General features: G+C 42.5%; 1 protein-coding gene across 8 annotated transcripts in view; it reads right to left on the bottom strand.

Moving 5' to 3' along the window:
• Nucleotides 1-6,067: 6,067 nt before the first annotated feature.
• The window catches only part of LCLAT1 (lysocardiolipin acyltransferase 1), a 198,860-nt gene continuing 186,424 nt past the window's right edge, over nucleotides 6,068-18,503 (bottom strand). For 6 of the 8 annotated variants that reach the window (XM_032652471.1, XM_032652466.1, XM_032652470.1 and 3 more), the window contains one exon: nucleotides 6,073-10,280. In XM_032652471.1, the coding sequence (XP_032508362.1) occupies nucleotides 9,778-10,280 (503 nt within the window). In that variant the 3' untranslated portion in view covers nucleotides 6,073-9,777. Of the gene's footprint in view, nucleotides 10,281-18,503 lie in introns of all 8 variants that reach the window. The other 2 variants (XM_032652465.1, XM_032652464.1) reach the window with 1 other exon arrangement.

The following is an 18,503-nucleotide window of genomic DNA, read 5'->3' as shown; positions in this document are numbered from 1 at the left end:
TCTTTCTCTTCCTGACTTACTTCACTTAGTATGATAATCCCTAGGTCTATCCATGTTGCTGCAAATGGCATTAGTTCATTCTTTTTTATGGCTGAGTAATATTCTATATATATATATATATATATATATATATATATATATATATATCACATCTTCTTTATCCATTCCTCTGTCGATGGACGTTTAGGTTGTTTCCATGTCTTGGCTATTGTGAATAGTGCTGCCATGAACACTGGGGTGCATGTGTCTTTTCAAATTATGGTTTTCTCCAGATATATGCCCAGGAGTGGAATTGCTGGATCATGTGGTAGCTCTATTTTTAGTTTTTTGAGAAACCTCCATACTGTTTTCTGTAGTGGCTGCACCAATATACATTCCCACCAACAGTGTAGGAGGGTTCCCTTTTCTCCACATTCCCTCCAGCATTTGTTTCTTGTAGGCTTTTTGATGATGGCCATTCTGACTGATGTGGGTGGTACCTCACTGTGGTTGTGATTTGCATTTCTCTAATAATAAGTGATGTTGAGCAGCTTTTCATGTGCCTACTGGCCGTCTGTCTGTCATCTTTGGAGTAATGTCTATTTAGGTCTTCTGCCCATTTTTCGATTGGGTTGTTTGTTTTTTTGTTATTGAGTTGTATGAGCTGTTTGTATATTTGGAAATTAAGCCCTAATTGCTGACCTCAGAGGTCTTTAAAAGCTTCCTTGCTTTCTGGTATTTCAAGACGTCCCGGCTTACCTTCTACCTGTCCTGGGCCATTTGTCTAAGAACCTCTGGTTCCTTTTTTTTTTTTTTTTTTTATGCGTTACGCGGGCCTCTCACTGTTGTGGCCTCTCCCGTTGCGGAGGACAGGCTCCGGACGCGCAGGCTCAGCGGCCATGGCTCACGGGCCCAGCCGCTCCGCGGCATGTGGGATCTTCCCAGACCGGGGCACGAACCCGTGTCCCCTGCATCGGCAGGCGGACTCTCAACCACTGCGCCACCAGGGAAGCCCTCTGGTTCCTTTTTAATGGAAAATGTTTTTCCATTATCTGGGCACTAGGCTGCTCATTGCTATTGGTTGGCCATAATTTCTAGCATTTTTATTTTATTTTATTTGTTTTGCGGTATGCGGGCCTCTCACTGTTGTGGCCTCTCCTGTTGCGGAGCACATGCTCCGGACGCACAGGCTTAGAGACCACGGCTCACGGGCCCAGCCGCTCCGCGGCATGTGGGATCTTCCCGGACGGGGGCACGAACCCACGTCCCTTGCATCGGCAGGTGGACTCTCAACAACTGCGCCACCAGGGAAGCCCCATATTTCTAGCATTTTTAATGGACAGGACTACCAAGTAGCTCTTGTTTTGTTTTGTTTTGTTTTTTAAGACAAAGTACATCATCAATTCATACTGATTATTTTCAGTTCAAATTTAGGATTATGGGGAATTTTTTTAACTTTAAAAATTCTATACTTACATATTTTTTACACTGAAGATCTTGGTCCTAGCAACATATCATAATTACTTACATGCCTAATCTTACAAAATATGCAATAATTTCAGAAAATAAACTGGTATCATTACTAATAATACGATGACAAAAACAATTTAAGATTTTTTTTGAAGTTCTTTCTGCCTTGAGAATATATACTGTTAAGGATATACATTATAATTACCTCAAAAAATTTCTCTGTGTAATTATTCCACAGATTTGATATGTTAGGGTCATTTGCTTCATTTTCCTTTTCCTTTTGATTTTTATCTTTTCTTCTTTTGATTTTTAGAAATTGCTTTTACTTTTTCATTTAATTTTTTTTTACCTTTTACTATTTTTTTTTTTTTTTGCGGTACGCAGGCCTCTCACTGCTGTGGCCTCTCCCGAACGCACAGCCCAAGCGGCCATGGCTCATGGGCCCAGCCACTCTGTGGCATGTGGGATCTTCCCGGACCGGGGCACGAACCCGTGTCCCCTGCATTGGCAGGCGGACTCTCAACCACTGTGCCACCAGGGAAGCCCCCTTTTACTATTTAAAATTATTTTGGCTGCGCCATGTGTCTTACAGGATCTTAGTTCCCCAACCAGGGATTGAACCTGGGCCACTGCAGTGGAAGTGCTGAGTCCTAATCACTGGACTGTCAGGGAATTCTCTCATTTAATTTTATAATTATGTAAAACATTAACTTGGTTCCAAAGTCAAGCATATAGCATAAAATAAGATATATAAAAGAAGTCTAGTTCCTATTCTAGTCTCATCCATCATGTTCCCTCCCTCCCCCATATGTTACAATTTTACTTTTATAATTTATATTTTTAAATTATGTTTAATGAATTAGCTTTTAAATTAAGCATATGTGTGTGTATCTGTATGGCCTCACCTTCTTCAATAAAAGCATAACTATACACATTGTTCTCCATCTTTCTTTTTTCACTTAACATAATATATTGGAGAAATGTCCTATATCAGTGTCTGGAGATGCCCCTCGTGCCTCTGTACAGCTGCACAGAACTCAATCATATAATTATACCAGAGTATTCAGTCATTCCCTACCATGGACATTTAGGTTGTTGCCAGTATTTTATTCTTACCAACAGAACTACAATGAAGAGCTTTGTGCATGCATCTTACAATTTTGGGGGGCCAGTGTGTTTTGGGGGATAGATCTCTGAAAGTGGGATTGTGGGCCAAAGGTAAGTGCATAAGAATTATGCTAGGTATTGGCAAACTCTCCTCCACAGGTGTAGCTGGGGGAGGTGAGATTAGTTGAACAAGGCTTCTTAAGTATGCACATTTTGAGCCAAGTTTCTACTTTTAAGAGTTCAGTTACTAATATATTTTGGTAAATCATATTATCAATCAAAAACGATTTGATTCTTGTAAAAAAAAAAAAAGCTATTTCCCAGAGGTAGATGGGTTTGCATTTCAAATTTTTGTTTTTGTTATGTTAAATTTGTAAATTTCTGCACCCAGCTTGAGTTTAGTACAGGATGCTTTCTGAATGACTTCCAAGGAACCACCGTTTAGAATTTATTGTGCAAAAGGAATTGGTGAGATGCTGGGCTAAATACTGTTCGGGATAAGAGAAATATGAGGCATTCTTGTCTTGGCTTTCCAGAAGCTTATACTCCAGGTGAGGTAATAAGACTGAAAAATAACTATAACGTAAGGTAGTATGGAATACGGTCAAGCGAGAGTTGCAGAGAAATATCACCACGACAGGAGGACATTTCAAGCTAGACTGATGAGGAAACAGTTCGGAGAAAAAGTGGGATTGGACAGAATTTGGGCTGTGAAGGAAGCACCTTTATGAGCAAAGGTGGGAAAGAGCAGGGGGCACGTGAGTTTTAGGCAGCCAGTTGCATTCGGGTGAAAAGGTCCACACCCGGGGCCAATCCTGGGCCCAAGGATAGGGTGGATTGGGAAGAACTGGGATAGGTCGAGTCTGGGCTGCCTGACATCAGCAGAAAGCCACTGGGGGTGGTGAGACGCAGGGTTCCATGATGAAACTGGGGTTGTGAGGAGATCACCTGGGTCCCGTGGATAGAGATTGGCGTCAATCTACTGGAGCAGGGAGAACTGGTAGGTAGTGCTGACTTGCCAGGTCTAATGCGGTAGGAAGGAGCTGCTCCTGAGGAGGAAGGCGCAGGTCGGGGTGATAGCTTGACTGTCAGGGCAGGTGAGGGAGGGGTGAGCGACACTGTGAGATTCTGTGCCTGCAGTGCTGGAAGAAACAGGACTGCATCAGCCAACAGGGAGAGACATGAGAGCTACAGGATTTGTACTTCAACAGATTTCCCACGGGAAGAAAAATGCTGTCCATACTGTCTTGCTTAAGTCGGGTGATCTTAGTAGAGGTAATGATTAAAGTATTCAAATGGACCAATTGTTGATGAGGTTGTCTGTGTACAGCTCTGGAGAACCTTGGATTCCCAAATATCCCCTGGTGTTGATGGGAGGAGGCGGCCAAGCTCCTTTGTTTCTCACTGTGCAGGGTCAGGGACTCTCTGCAAGCTGTGCTGATTTGCTCCCGGCTCCACTGGGAGGTTTGGGAAGTTTCATAGTCGAGGTGGACATCTGGCCACCCAGCGTCATTTTATCCTGTTCTCAACAGCAGCCCTCTGAAAGTTCATCCCTCCCCAGCACTTGGTCCCTGTGGTCCAGGGGAACGAACTCCAGCCCTGGCTCCAGGGGGTGGTGAGTAACCCAGGGACGCAAGCCACCTAGTTATTTCCAGGCAAGTAAGTGGTTTAGGAATGAGCATTGCAACCCACTTTAGGATTTGTGTTAAGCCACTGGGGAAGCAGTCTCCCTGGCTGTTTCCCACCAGATTTGAACCTGAGAGGATGTAGGGCTGAAGTGACTGCAGGCCTCAAGTCACCATGTGGATCCTGGGAATCAAGTCAACGCAGCCAGGAGAGTGCAAGTTGTCTTTTAGGTATTTGCTTTAAAAACATTTTGGCATGAAGAGTGCATTGTACGAGTGTAGGTTAGACTCTGTGACATCCTAGGGCTTACTAGCTGGCATCTGAAGTACCTCATTGAAAACACACCCTTCGCAGGGAGCTGCTGAAGCCCTTTACATAGTTTATCAGTGAAATGAGTGATGTGGAAGCACATGGGTGACTAGAAAGACTATGCTCTCCTCTCCCCTTTGCCTGAACAGAATATAGAAATCCCACCAGCCCCATGGCCCAGTCCTGGAAACCCATTCTTCTGGTCCCTCATGCCCCCTTCCCAGAGAATGACATTGGGGCCTCCCCTCAGAGTGGATCTTTCAAGCAAATGCTTGTTGGAGAACCCGAAGACAGAATGGGGCACTGCAGAGCTTAGGTTCTGTAGGGGAGGAAAACCATTTCCCCTCTACCCGTCTGAGTTCTTGGCTGAGACTCCAGTAATATTAGCCAGATTAACAAGAGGAGAACAGTCAAAAGTGTATTAGCATGTATCCCTCATGTATTCATGAAGATACCCAGGGAAAAATGAGTAACTCTTTGAGGTGGCTTAGAATCCAGGCCTGAAATACCATCTTTTTTTTTTTTTTTTTTTTTTTTTTTTTTTTTTTTTTTTGCGGTACGCGGGCCTCTCACTGTTGTGGCCTCTCCCGTTGCGGAGCACAGGCTCCGGACGCGCAGGCTCAGCGGCCACGGCTCACGGGCCCAGGCGCTCCGCGGCATGTGGGATCTTCCCGGACAGGGGCACGAACCCGTGTCCCCTGCATCGGCAGGCGGACTCTCAACCACTGTGCCACCTGGGAAGCCCCTGAAATACCATCTTAATGGAAAAGGGGAGGAAGAAAGTAGCCCTCTTAGGGAATAGTGAATGGACCCTTGGAATAGATGGGGGGTGGGTATGGCCTTTTGTGGCAAAGTGTGTGGGTGTGAAGTCTCCTTTCCTGTGACAAGAGTCAATCCCCTCCGGCTGATGAAACCCCCAGGGAGGGGATTTATGGCAGTTGAGTTCCTTTTGGAGGATCTGTCTTCAGGCAGAAAAGGAGAGTTCAGAGACAGCCCTTCCCTGCATTGGCTGTTTCTCAAGTGCCTACAGCTGACAATAAACAATATTCCAAAGTGCTGTATTTGGGATGGCATGTCCTGAACTCCTACACTCATATTCTGGGGCGGCATATCCTGCTACCCTTAGGTCCCATGATTTTTGTGCGTGTCTGTTTGCTAAGTGTGTTTTCATGCATTTGTCAAGCTTTGGTCCAAGAATTGCCTTCCTAGTCCTGTATTCCCTGACAGTGGGGGAGGGGTGTGCATAGAGCCCCGTTTACCTCTTACAGCTAGTGGTGTGGATATTTCCCATGCGACCCCCCTCCCTTGTGGAACGACCACACTGCCCTCGGGCTGAACTGAGATGGGGGAAAACCAAGTTCTGATGACATTCACTGAACCGTGAATTCAGCTGCGGCCCCTGGACTTTTTCAGTGATGAAGGTGATATATTCCCTTTTTGCTTTGGCATTATGTTTTAAACATCTGTGAAAGAGAGTCCTAACTGGTCAGCTCTTCCTCAATACCACGTTATAATACAATAACAATATAGCCTCCAGTCATTCCTGCAAAAAAAACAGAAACCCAACACACGTGTAAACTATTGAATTCACTCCACTTTATTCTGGGATGTATACTACAGAGAACACAACTCACAAAGATACCAGCGGACATAAAAAACTAAGGCCATTCTGTGAGTTATTTTTAAAACGTAGTGTTTTTGCACATGATCTTTTAAAAAATGAATTACCTAAACCAAGATTCTCTTCTGAAATAAGAATTTAAGGTCAGCACAAGACAACTTTAGGGCCATGTCTAATCTGAAGCTTATCATGTGACAAGAGCATTTCTGCAACATAAACAATAGCCCTGAGGCAACCGCTACCTCCACATAAAACTCTCTTTCCCAGATGTCCTCACAAAGTACTATTGACCACAGTGACCAGTGTTTTAGAAACCATTTTTCTCCCAGTGAATAGCAGAAAGAGACTTTTACCTAAGAGACACATTGCAGAATTCTTGGAACAAGAGAAAGAAAGGGACCCGTAACTAAGGCACTGAAAGCACATTATTTATATAAAGAAATGTAAACAATTTAATACCAACAGGCTCCCTCCATTAGTCTCCATTATAAAAGTGCACGAGGGCAGCATGGTCAGGCCGAGCTTGAAGCCCGAGTGAGATGGGAACGTCTCCCCTCCCGGCGAGTTCAGTCGGCTGCTGATGGACGAGGTCTGACGTGGGGCTATGGACATAACTAATTTCCAAGTGACTCAAGTGGAAGCTGGGATTTCTCCCCGTCTGTGTTTTAGTAGCCTAAAAAGCAAGGATTTTATTAAGCACTTTAAATTATGGGCTCTGACATTTATTTTCCTTTTAGTCTTTTACCATGTTCTTCTACTGAATTTTACAATGACTTTGGCTTGTTTCATCAGAGGCCTGGTGGGAAAACTTGTGACCTAATCAGTGCCCTTCCTTGTAGGTTCCTATTTTAAGTATAACGGTTCATGTCCCACGTAAACCACACTTGCTTTATTTAAATCTCGTCTGAATGGTAAAGATGTAACAAATGGACATACAGCAGTGTAAACATTTCTAACTCCACTGAGCCTCCTCTGGATGGGCTGGTGAGAGTCCAGATGCTGCCAGACAGGCGGCTGCTGAGCCCAGAGCCAGACTGGGAGGTGGGAAGGGGTCACAGCTGAGGCCAAGCGCAGTTCTGTAACTGCGTTAACCTCTACCTGACCCTATCAGTTTTAGAGTCCAAATCATGCACAGTGTATTTCTTTAAATAGGAGAAGAAAAAGTTGTGTAGGAAAACACAAATGATTTCCATTGTAAAAGAAGCCTTATTGCAAACAAAACAAACAAACAAAACCACACCAGAGACCAAAAAAGGCAACATGTTTCTTTTTGAAGTTATTTCTGATTCTTAGAAGTACAGTGTCTCAGTTTCAGTGCTTATGAATTCAGGGTACTAAAAAGGAGTTTGCATTTTATCTTAAACATGTTTTTTACGATCAAAAGAAAACATGTTTTAAAAAGGAAGACTTCCCCTTTTACAGGTTTCATAGGGTTCAAGAGGACAAGCCATTAAAGCCAGACCCTGAACCAAGGAGCCTTGAGCAGTTGGAGGAAGGGCAGCCTGGCTACACTGCAAACACCTGTGGAGTAGAAAACTCAGCGTTTCTCTCTGACCCAGGACAGATGCAATCCTGATTGTTAAACTATTTCTTATTTCCAAATATAACCAGAAGTCTGAGAGAGACCTAAATTAGAAACCTCTTTTATTAAAGGGGGAAAAAAATGGTTAAAAAAATAACCACCTTAGAAACCAAGGAAGCTGGGTCTGGAGCAGATGTGCATAATAACTAATTAGTAGCCCCGGCAACGAATTAGTAGCCCCGGCAGGATTACAAACAGCCTTGGGAGAGTAGTTAAATACAGGCTGGGCTCTGCAGCAGAGGCACTAGTTAGTTCTCTTCCAGTGAAGATGGTATGCCAACAGAGTGCTGCGCTGGCTTTCTGAAAGAAGAGTCTGCTGGGTAAGTCTAGCTCACAGCGTGCTTGCCTGTCACAGCGATGCCGGTTTCCACTGCCGGCGGAAATCACCGTCCAGCACAAAGGAGATGTAATTAAGGAGAAGGCACTCGTGCCAAGAGTACACAAAGCTAGAAACAGTGTTTGAAGCTGGTTCAAGGCAGGAATAAGCGGACAGGTTTTTTAACAGTAAAGACTTTTTTCGCGGGCCTCTCACTGTTGTGGCCTCTCCCGTTGCGGAGCACAGGCTCCGGACGCGCAGGCTCAGCGGCCATGGCTCACGGGCCCAGCCGCTCCGCGGCATGTGGGATCTTCCCGGACCGGGGCACGAACCCGTGTCTCCTGCATCGGCAGGCGGACTCTAAACCACTGCGCCACCAGGGAAGCCCAGAAAAGACTTTTAATTGCTCCATATTTTCTGCTGCTCTGACCGGCATTCCCACTAGGACCAAAAAAAAAAAAAAAAAAAAGTAGCTGCAGGGCCCCAGCGGAGTGGAAACAATGACCACACATTTCTTTTTTGCCTCAGAAGGAGACTGGTGCTGTTGACTTGCTGAATTTTCCGTTGACTCCAAATAACAGGACTATTTACCTGAACGGTTGGTAAAATGTGGGTTTTACTAACGAAAGAGGAAACCTGGGACTAAAAGAGAGAGATCCCTCACTATCATTAAAAAAGGATTCCCTTTTGTGTGACCATTTTGGTTTTAAGAATAAAACCTGTCAAGGCTACAAGGGTTGAATAATTTAGGTTAAACCATTACGGCCCTGTCTGCAAGTGCTGCTACTGATTTAGTGGCAGAAGTTAGACACCCGTGCACACGTAGAAAATACAATAACCTTCCTTTCTGTGGCAGGTTTTAAAGAAATATTTCAACCAAGACGCAACTTCAAGTTGTTTCTGATGGCAATAAGAGAACGTTCTTCTACGCTCTCCTTTAAAAGGTAAGTGACTTGATGTATACCGTTTATAATGCAGAAAAGCTACACCTGCTAACAAGCTGTAAAGAAACCGGCACTAAACAAGGTTACACAGAAGTGAAGGACTAAACCGTATGAATTCCTGGTTTTAAAAATTCAAACTAAGGTTTCTGAGTGGAGAGCCTGTGGTTGCCCCCTGAGACTTGTCCAGCTCTTATTTTCCACGTGAGAAAAGGGCACCGGTGGTCTTGTGACGTCTAGGTCAGTGCACGGCTAAATGCCAAGATTTCATGAGTAATGAAGGGCTTCCTATTAAAATGTTTGTTCAGCTTAAGGACAAGGGGTTTCTGTTTTCTGGTCTTGAGGAAGGATGCAAGGGTTTGACTGGCATAGAAAGGAGTGCGGGGACAGGGCCGAGAGGGAGCCAGGAGGAAGGGCCCTCACCTCCACCGTCAGGTGCCAGCACTTGATCTGGGCCAGTGCCCAGGAGCCCCAGATCTGCCTCCTGTCTGGGGAGTCTGTTAGGAAGCAGGATTGGGCCTCTGAGAAGATCTGTGTGTACCTTGTCTGCTAACAGCCTGATGATTGTTTACTAATACTCTGGCCCAAGTTATTTCACAGCGATCGCTCCCTGCTACACAGTGTTGAAATTACATTCAGAGATTTAAAAAAAAAAAAAAAAATCGTGTGTGTAGCAATATTTTCCCACAAAACTAAGTGCAAAATATCTTTAACAAATAATGACGATAGTAAGAAATATTTGACATAGTCATGCAAAAAAGCATCTCGGTTTACAAAAGCTTATCCAAAATATCCCCTAGGTTTTTACACTGTGAACCTTACAACCTTACTCCTTTTTCTCTGCATTTAAATGTGGCTGTTTGTGTAAAAAACGGTAACATGCAAGTTCGATGATCTCCAGTCCACCAAATATTCTCTCCTGCACCACGAAGACGACAATGATGATTATAAAATACCACCGGACAAGGCTGTACAGACAGACGAGCAGGCACACGGCAGGGCCGAACAGGGTCCAGTACAGTAGGGAGAGCAATTTGACCACAAGGACCCTGAGCTCAGACTTGCAAGGCGGGATGACAGTCTGCCCCGTAAAGTAAAAATTCTTCTCCCCTTGATAGAAGGAGCGCAGCCTCTCCTCTTTCTCTTCCCACCGCTTGCGGCACCAGAGCTGGAGGTCCTCCTTGGATGTTGGGAGGGTGTCCACTGGGTATCGGTGGACGTGGAAGTGGATCTCCTTAGGAAAGTCCCCAAGGAGGAGGTGCCTCTCTGTCTGGGGAATGTTGTGAGGGTACGCCACCGTGATGTCATGGACGGCATCCAGGTTCTTACCTAGGTTTTGGAAAAGATAAAAATACAGATGGAGTAAAGATCAATTCAGACAGCAATGCTGATTCACAAAATCAGGACCAAGTGAACCAAGATGAACAAACAAGGGCTGTAAATACTCGTGTTCCTATGCTCTTGGGTCAGTATTTTCCAATCATTTTTAGTTTTTTATCTGCTTGCTAATTACCACAAAGACCTTTAGAAAGAAATCACCTTCATTTGTAGAAACGGTGATCTGCCATTGTAGAACTAAACGAAGAAGCACATGAGTTAGATTTGAGATGGGAATTAGAGCACAGACAGCTCTTTCACACCAGCGGGACTCACTGTTTTGAGACCTCCTATCAATAATAAATACACCCTCTCTCCAAATAAAAAACTTGCTCACCATTAACCCAATATTATCACGAAAGCTACTGGAATGAAAAACTCAGAATCAGACTTGATGAAGTGGCCAGACATGCATGAAAACTTCCATATGATTTTTTTATTTCTAGAAACATCAATGTGAAGTCTGAATAAGACCCTGACCCAGTGCAGCACCATCCTTAGAAATCTCATGATTTAGTTACTTTGGGGTTAAGTGTTGTCGGCAAAGTCATATGCCAGATGCTGGAGGTAGAGAAGTGAATAAAATATGGTCCCTAACCTCACTGCAGAGCTCACAGCAGAATCAGGGGGACGGCAAGTGCAGTGCCCTAACAGGGGCCTGTGGAAATGGGGAGGGAGCTGGGGAAGCAGGAGAGCGATGGCAGGGTGTGCCTCCCAGCAGAGAACACTGGGGAGCTGAGGGCACTAAACACAGGCTGGAGGCATTCGGTTAAGGCCTCATTGTCAAACTTGAGAATTGGAGCTCAAGTCTGTAGGTGACAGAGAAGCACCTTAAATGGTGGAGAACCACTTAAGGATTTTAAATAGAAAAGTGGCCAGAATTTGTTTCATTTTATCAGGGGTTAGCTTGGGGGCAGTAATAAGAATAGTTTGGAGGGGACCAGGGGCAAGAGAGGTCGGAAAAGTAATTTGATTGGTCATTACAAGGCAAGAGATGAGGAGGTAGGGACTAAAGTAAGTGACATGTCCAAAAAAATCACAAGGAAGAACTGACCTGACAGAATGCTCAACTGGAGAGGGTGGAATGAGCCCGAGGTTTGTTTCTGCTCCGGGTTCTTGAACGGACTGCGGTGGGGGGGTGGCAGTTTTGAGATTAAAAGTGTGAGCGGAGTTCGATCTTTAAAGAATCAAGAGGATCACCTATGGAACCCTGTAACGAGGCCCAGGGAGGTTAAGATTTTTGCCCAAGGGCACACAGCATGTTGATGCATAGTCTCTGAATGTTGCTTTCTTCCTTATCAACGTTATCTGCAGTGAGAGACTTTTGATGTGAAATTTGCAATCACAGAACCATATGAGGTACGCGAAATTAATCTGTGGTGGTGGAAATCAGAACAGTAGTTGCCTGTGGGGGAGGGAACTGATTGGAAGGGAGCATGAGGTAATTTTCAGGGGGGCAGGGACTATATCTTGGGGGGCAGGACTATTCTATATCTTGATTAGGGTGTGGATTACATCAAATGGTACATTTAAGATCTGTGCATTTCACTCTATTCAAATTTTACCTCAATATTAAGAACAGTAAAGATATGAAGCAACTTCCCCACCTTAGCTCACCATGTTTACCCTTACTACTGAACCATTACTGAACCCCTATAAATATATACTGTCCGTCTCTACTCTGTGATTTACCTTAGAGAAAGGACGAGGTTTCAATCTGGTTTCATAACGGCGTTATAAAATACTCAGCCCTTAATAAGAGCTATGACATAAAAAAATGAGAATACCTATATCAACAAGGTTTAGGTTCAAAACCAGAGGGACAGTCCTTTAGGGACCCTGTGCACTGTTGACATGGGAGTAGAGGAGGCAGTGCAAGGCTGGTGGAGGCAACTCCACTGCACTTGCGTCTGAAGTCCTAGAAGAGAGACTAGGCCCAAGCCATTCGGCTCCAGAGGAGGGAACTTGGTCCTGTGGTTAGAAGCCACAGGGAAAAGCTTTTTCACAGCTGTCAAGAGGTGATGTGTTCACCATCTGAGAACAGGCTGGTTGACCATGGCCTGGTGTGCTATAGCAGGAATTTACATGCTAGAAGGTGGGCCATCTGATCAAGCGTCCAAAGACCAACTCTCACTGCTACACTGAGCGTGATATATCCACTAAGAAGGTAATATAATGTGTCTTACCTATTAACTCACCTGCATTAAAAATGTAGCAGCCTTTTGTCAATTTAGCATCAATCACGACTACCCTGCTCCATCACAGATGAAACTTTTCCTTGACAAGTGAGTTTGATATTTTAGAGCTCCCTCCACCTGCAGACCTCAGAGCCTGTTTCTTTATGCCCACCAACCAGAGACATAATCCTTGTTCTAGCTGTCTCACCTCCACTTCATCTACCCTTTCCCCACTTTCTCTCTCAATGAGGGAAAAGACATGTCTTCACCTCTTGTCACATGTTATGCCACCTGGCTTCTGATTCAGAACTGAGTTCACATTTCACATTTACTTTCAAAACTCCTCTGTGAGAGGGCGGACAGCAGAAGCAAGAAGAACTACAATTCTGCAGCCTGTGGAAGGAAAACCACATTCACAGAAAGACAGACAAAATGAAAAGGCAGAGTACTTTGTACCAGATGAAGGAACAAGACAAAACCCCAGAAAAACAACCAAATGAAGTAGAGATAGGCAACATGCCAGAAAAAGAATTCAGAATAATGATAGTGAAGATGATCCAGGACCTTGGAGGCAAAGACTGAGAAGATGCAAGAAATGTTTAACAAAGACCTAGAAGAATCAAAGAACAAACAAACAGAGATGAACAATAACTGAAATGAAAAATACACTAGAAGGAATCAATAGCAGAATAACTGAGGCAGAAGAATGGATAAGTGACCCAGAAGACAGAATGGTAGAATTCACTGCTGTGGAACAGAATAAAGAAAAAAGAATGAAAAGAAATGAAGACAGCCTAAGAGACCTCTAGGACAACATTAAACACAACCACATTCGCATTAGAGGGGTCCCAGAAGGAGAAGAAAAAGAGAAAGGGCCTGAGAAAATATTTGAAGAGATTATAGTTGAAAACTTCCCTAATGTGGGAAATGAAATAGCCACAGTCCAGGAAGCACAGAGAGTCCCAGGCAGGATAAACCCAAGAAGAAACATGCCGAGACACACGGTAATCAAACTGACAAAAGTAAAAGACAACAATTATTGAAAGCAACAAGGGAAAAATGACAAATAACATACAAGGGAACTCCCATAAGGTTAACAGCTGATTTCTCAGCAGAAACTCTACAAGCCAAAAGGGAGTGGCATGACATATTTAAAGTGATGAAAGGGAAGAACCTACAACCAAGATTACTCCACCTGGCAAGGATCTCATTCAGATTTAATAGAGAAATCAAAAACTTTACAGACAAGAGAAAGCTAAGAGAATTCAGCACCACCAAACCAGGTCTACAACAAATGCTAAAGGAATTTCTCTAAGTGGGAAACACAAGAGAAGAAAAGGACCTACAAAAAAGAACCCATAACAATTAAGAAAATGGTAATAGGAACATACATGTCGATAATTACCTTAAACGTGAATGGATTAAATGCTCCAACCAAAAGACACAGGCTCGCTGAATGGATACAAAAACAAGACCCATATATATGCTGTCTATAAGAGACCCACTCCAGACTTAGGGATACAAACTGACTGAAAGTGAGGGGATGGAAAAAGATATTCCATGCAAATGGAAATCAAAAGGAAGCTGGAGCAGCAATGCACATATCAGATAAAATAGACCTTAAAATAAAGAATGTTACATGAAACAAGGAAGGACACTACATAATGATCAAGGGATCAATCCAAGGAGAAGATACAACAATTATAAATATATTTGCACCCAACATAGGAGCACCTCAATACATAAGGCAACTGCTAACAACAGCTATAAAAGAGGAAATCGACAGTAACACAATAATTGTGGGAGACTTTAACACCTCACTTAACACCAATGGACGGATCATCCAAACAGAAAATTAATAAGGAAACACAAGCTTTAAATGGCACAATAGACCAGATAGATTTAATTGATATTTATAGGACATTCTATCCAAAAATAGCAGATCACGTTTTCTTCTCAAGTGCACACAGAATATTCTCCAGGATAGATCACATCTTGAGTCACAAATCAAGCCTCAGTAAATTTAAGAAAATTAAAATCATATCAAGCATCTTTTCTGACCACAATGCTATGAGATTAGAAATCAGTTACAAGGAAAAAAACATAAAATACACAAACACATGGAGGCTAAACAATACGTTACTAAGTAACCAAGAGATCACTGAAGAGATCAAAGAGGAAATCAAAAAATACCTAGAGACAAATTACAACGAAAACACGATGATCCAAAACCTATGGGATGCAGCAAAAGCAGTTCTAAGAGGGAGGTTTATAGCAATACAAGCCGACCTCAAGAAACAAGAAAAATCTCAAATGATCCAACCTTACACCTAAAGGAACCAGAGAAAGAAGAACAAACAAAACCCAAAGTTAGTAGAAGGAAAGAAATAATAAAAATCAGAGCAGAAATAAATGAAACAGAAACGAAGGAAATAATAGCAAAGATCAATAAAACTAAAAGCTGGTTCTTTGAGAAGATAAACAAAATTGATAAACCTTTAGCCAGACCCATGAAGAAAAAGAGGGAGAGGACTCAATAGAATTTGAAATGAAAAAGGAGATGTTACAACAGACACTGCAGAAATACAAAGCATCCTAAGAGACTACTACAAGCAACTCTATGCCAATAAAATGGACAACCTGGAAGAAATGGACAAATTCTTAGAAAGGTATATATCCTTCCAAGACTGAACCAGGAAGAAATAGAAAATATGAAGACCAATCAGAAGCACTGAAATTGAAACTGTGATTAAAAATCCTCCAATAAACAAAAGTCCAGGACCAGATGGCTTCACAGGCGAATTCTGTCGAACATTTAGAGAAGAGCTAACACCCATCCTTCTCAAACTCTTATAAAAAAAACTGCAGAGGAAGAAACACTCCCAAACTCATTCTATGAGGCCACCATCACCCTGATACCAAAACCAGACAAGGATACTACAAAAAAGGAAAATTACAGACCAATATCACTGATGAATATAGATACAAAAATCCTCAACAAAATACTAGCAAACAGAATCCAACAACACATTAAAAAGATCATACACCATGACCAAGTGGGATTTATCCCAGGGATGCAAGGATTCTTCAATATACGCAGATCAATCAATGTGATACACCATATTAACAAAGTGAAGAATAAAAACCATATGATCATCTCAACAGATGGAGAAAAAGCTTTTGACAAAATTCAACACCCATTTATGATAAAAACTCTCCAGAGAGTGGGCAGAGAGGGAACCTATCTCAACATAATAAAGGCCATATACGACAAACCCACAACAAACATCATTCTCAATGGTGAAAAACTGAAAGCACTTCCTCCAAGATCAGGAACAAGACAAGAATGTCCACTCTTGCCACTATTATTCAACATAGTTTTGGAAGTCCTAGCCATGGCAATCAGAGAAGAAGAAGAAATAAAGGGAATACAAATGGGAAAAGAAGAAGTAAAACTGTCACTGTTTACAGATGACATGACTCTCTACACAGAGAATCCTAAAGATGCCACCAGAAAACTACTAGAGCTGATCACTGAATTTGGTAAAGATGCAGGATACAAAATTCACAGAAATCTCTTGCATTCGTCTGCACTAACAACAAAAGATCAGACAGAGAAATCAAGGAAACAGTCCCATTTACCACTGCAACAAACAGAATAAAATAACTAGGAATAAACCTACCTAAGGAGGTAAAGACACTGATGACAGAAGTCAAAGATGACACAAACAGATGGAGAGATATATCACATTCTTGGATTGGAAGAATCAATATTGTGAAAAGGTCTATACTACCCAAAGCAATCTACAGATTCAGTGCAATCCCTATCACATTACCAATGGCATGTTAAAGAACTAGAACAAAAAATCTTAAAATTTGTATGGAGACACAAAATACCCCTGAATAGCCAAATCAGTCTTGAGCTGGAAGAATCAGACTCCCTGACTTTAGATTATACTACAAAGCTACAGCAATCAAGATAATATGGTACTGGCACAATAACAGAAATATAAATCAATGGAACAGGACAGAAAGCCCAGAGATAAACCCACACACCTATGGTCACCTAATCTATGACAAAGGAGGCAAGGATATACAATGGAGAAAAGACAGTCTCTTCAATAAGTGGTGCTGGGAAAACTGGACAGCTACATGTAAAAGAATGAAATTAGAACGCTCCCTAACACCATACACAAAAATAAACTCAAAATGGATTAGAGATCTAAATGTAAGACCGGACACTATAAGACTCTTAGAGGAAAACATAGGAAGAACACTCTTTGACATAAATCACAGTAAGATCTTTTTTGATCCACCTCCTCAAGTAATGGAAATAAAAACAAAAATAAACAAATGGGACCTAATGAAACTTCAAAGCTTTTGCAAAGCAAAGGAAACTACAAACAAGGTGAAAAGACAACCCTCAGAATGGGAGAAAATATCTGTAAACGAATCAATGGACAAAGGATTAATCTCCAAAATATACAAGCAGCTCATGCAGCTCAATATTAAAAAAAAAAAACCTAATCCAAAAATGGGCAGAAGACTTAAATAGACATTTTTCCAAAGAAGACATACAGATGGCCAAGAAGCGTGTGAAAAGCTGCTCAACATCACTATTAGAGAAATGAAAATCAAAACTACAGTGAGGTATCACCTCACACCAGTTAAAATGGGCATCATCAGAAAATCTACAAACAACAAATGCTGGAGAGGGTGTGGAGAAAAGGGAACCCTCCTGCACTGTTGGTGGGAATGTAAACTGATACAGCCACTATGGAGAAGAGTATGGAGGTTCCTTAAAAAACTAAAAATAGAATTACCATATGATCCAGCAATCCCACTACTGGGCATATACCCAGAGAAAATCATAATTCAAAAAGACACACGCACCCCAGGGTTCATTGCAGCACTATTTACAATAGCCAGGTTATGGAAGCAACGTAAATGCACGTCGACAGATGAATGGATAAAGAAGATGTGGTACGTATATACAACGGAATATTACTCAGCCATAAAAAGGAATGAAACTGGGTCATTTGGAGAGCCGTGGATGGACCTGAGACTCATACAGAGTGAAGTAAGTCAGAAAGAGAAAAACAAATATCGTATATTAATGCATATATGTGGAATGTAGAAAAATGGTACAGATGAACTGGTTTGTAGGGCAGAAATAGAGACACAGATAGAGAACACGTATGGACACCAAGGGGAGAAAGCGGTGGGGTGGTGGTGGTGGTGGGATGAATTGGGAGATTGGGATTGACATGTATACACGGATGTGTATAAAATGGATGACTAATAAGAACCTGCTGTATAAAAAAATAAAGTAAAATTCAAAACAAAAAGGTATCAGCCATAGTGATAATAAAAAACAAAAAAACCCAACAACTCCTCTGCAGTCAGCATTTCTGCCTCCGCCATCTGCCCAGCCCTTCTCCTCAGTCAGGGTTACGGGCCCATCAGCCTCAGTGGTCCACAGCCTGGGACTCTCTCCTTCCCCATGCAACCCCCACCATCTTGCTACTCAGTCACTCTACACCAGTTCCCGCAGCTCACCTGTCCCAGCCTTCTCCTCTAGGCGGTTCTTAATGCTTATCAAGCAAATACAGCCACGTATCATTACAAACTGGTAGCAAAGTGGTATATACTCTACTAGTAAGAAGCTAAACTGCCCCTTTCTGTATTCTTCTTGACAACCTGTAGGGTAGCGGTGTATGTCTACATGCACACGTGTCTGTTCAATATAGAAATGGCAAGTTTCGAGACAGATGGTACCACTGACAGAAACGTTTTGTGAAAAAATTCTAGATTCCCTGCAGTACAGAGCATGAGGGCTGTGAAAGCAGACTGCCTGGGTTCAAATCCTAGCTCTGCCTCATAGTAAATGAATGAATGAATCTCTCTGTGACTTACTTAGTTCCTGTATCTAAAAACCACCTCCCAGGGCTGTTGCAAGGATTAAATAATATATGTAAAAAGACAAAACGAGATCTGA

The sequence above is a fragment of the Phocoena sinus genome, chromosome 13 (genome assembly GCF_008692025.1).
Source record: "Phocoena sinus isolate mPhoSin1 chromosome 13, mPhoSin1.pri, whole genome shotgun sequence".
Classification (NCBI taxonomy): Eukaryota; Metazoa; Chordata; class Mammalia; order Artiodactyla; family Phocoenidae; genus Phocoena; species Phocoena sinus.
The sequence above is the reverse complement of the archived record's forward strand: the minus strand, read 5'-3'. Positions and strand labels throughout refer to the sequence as shown.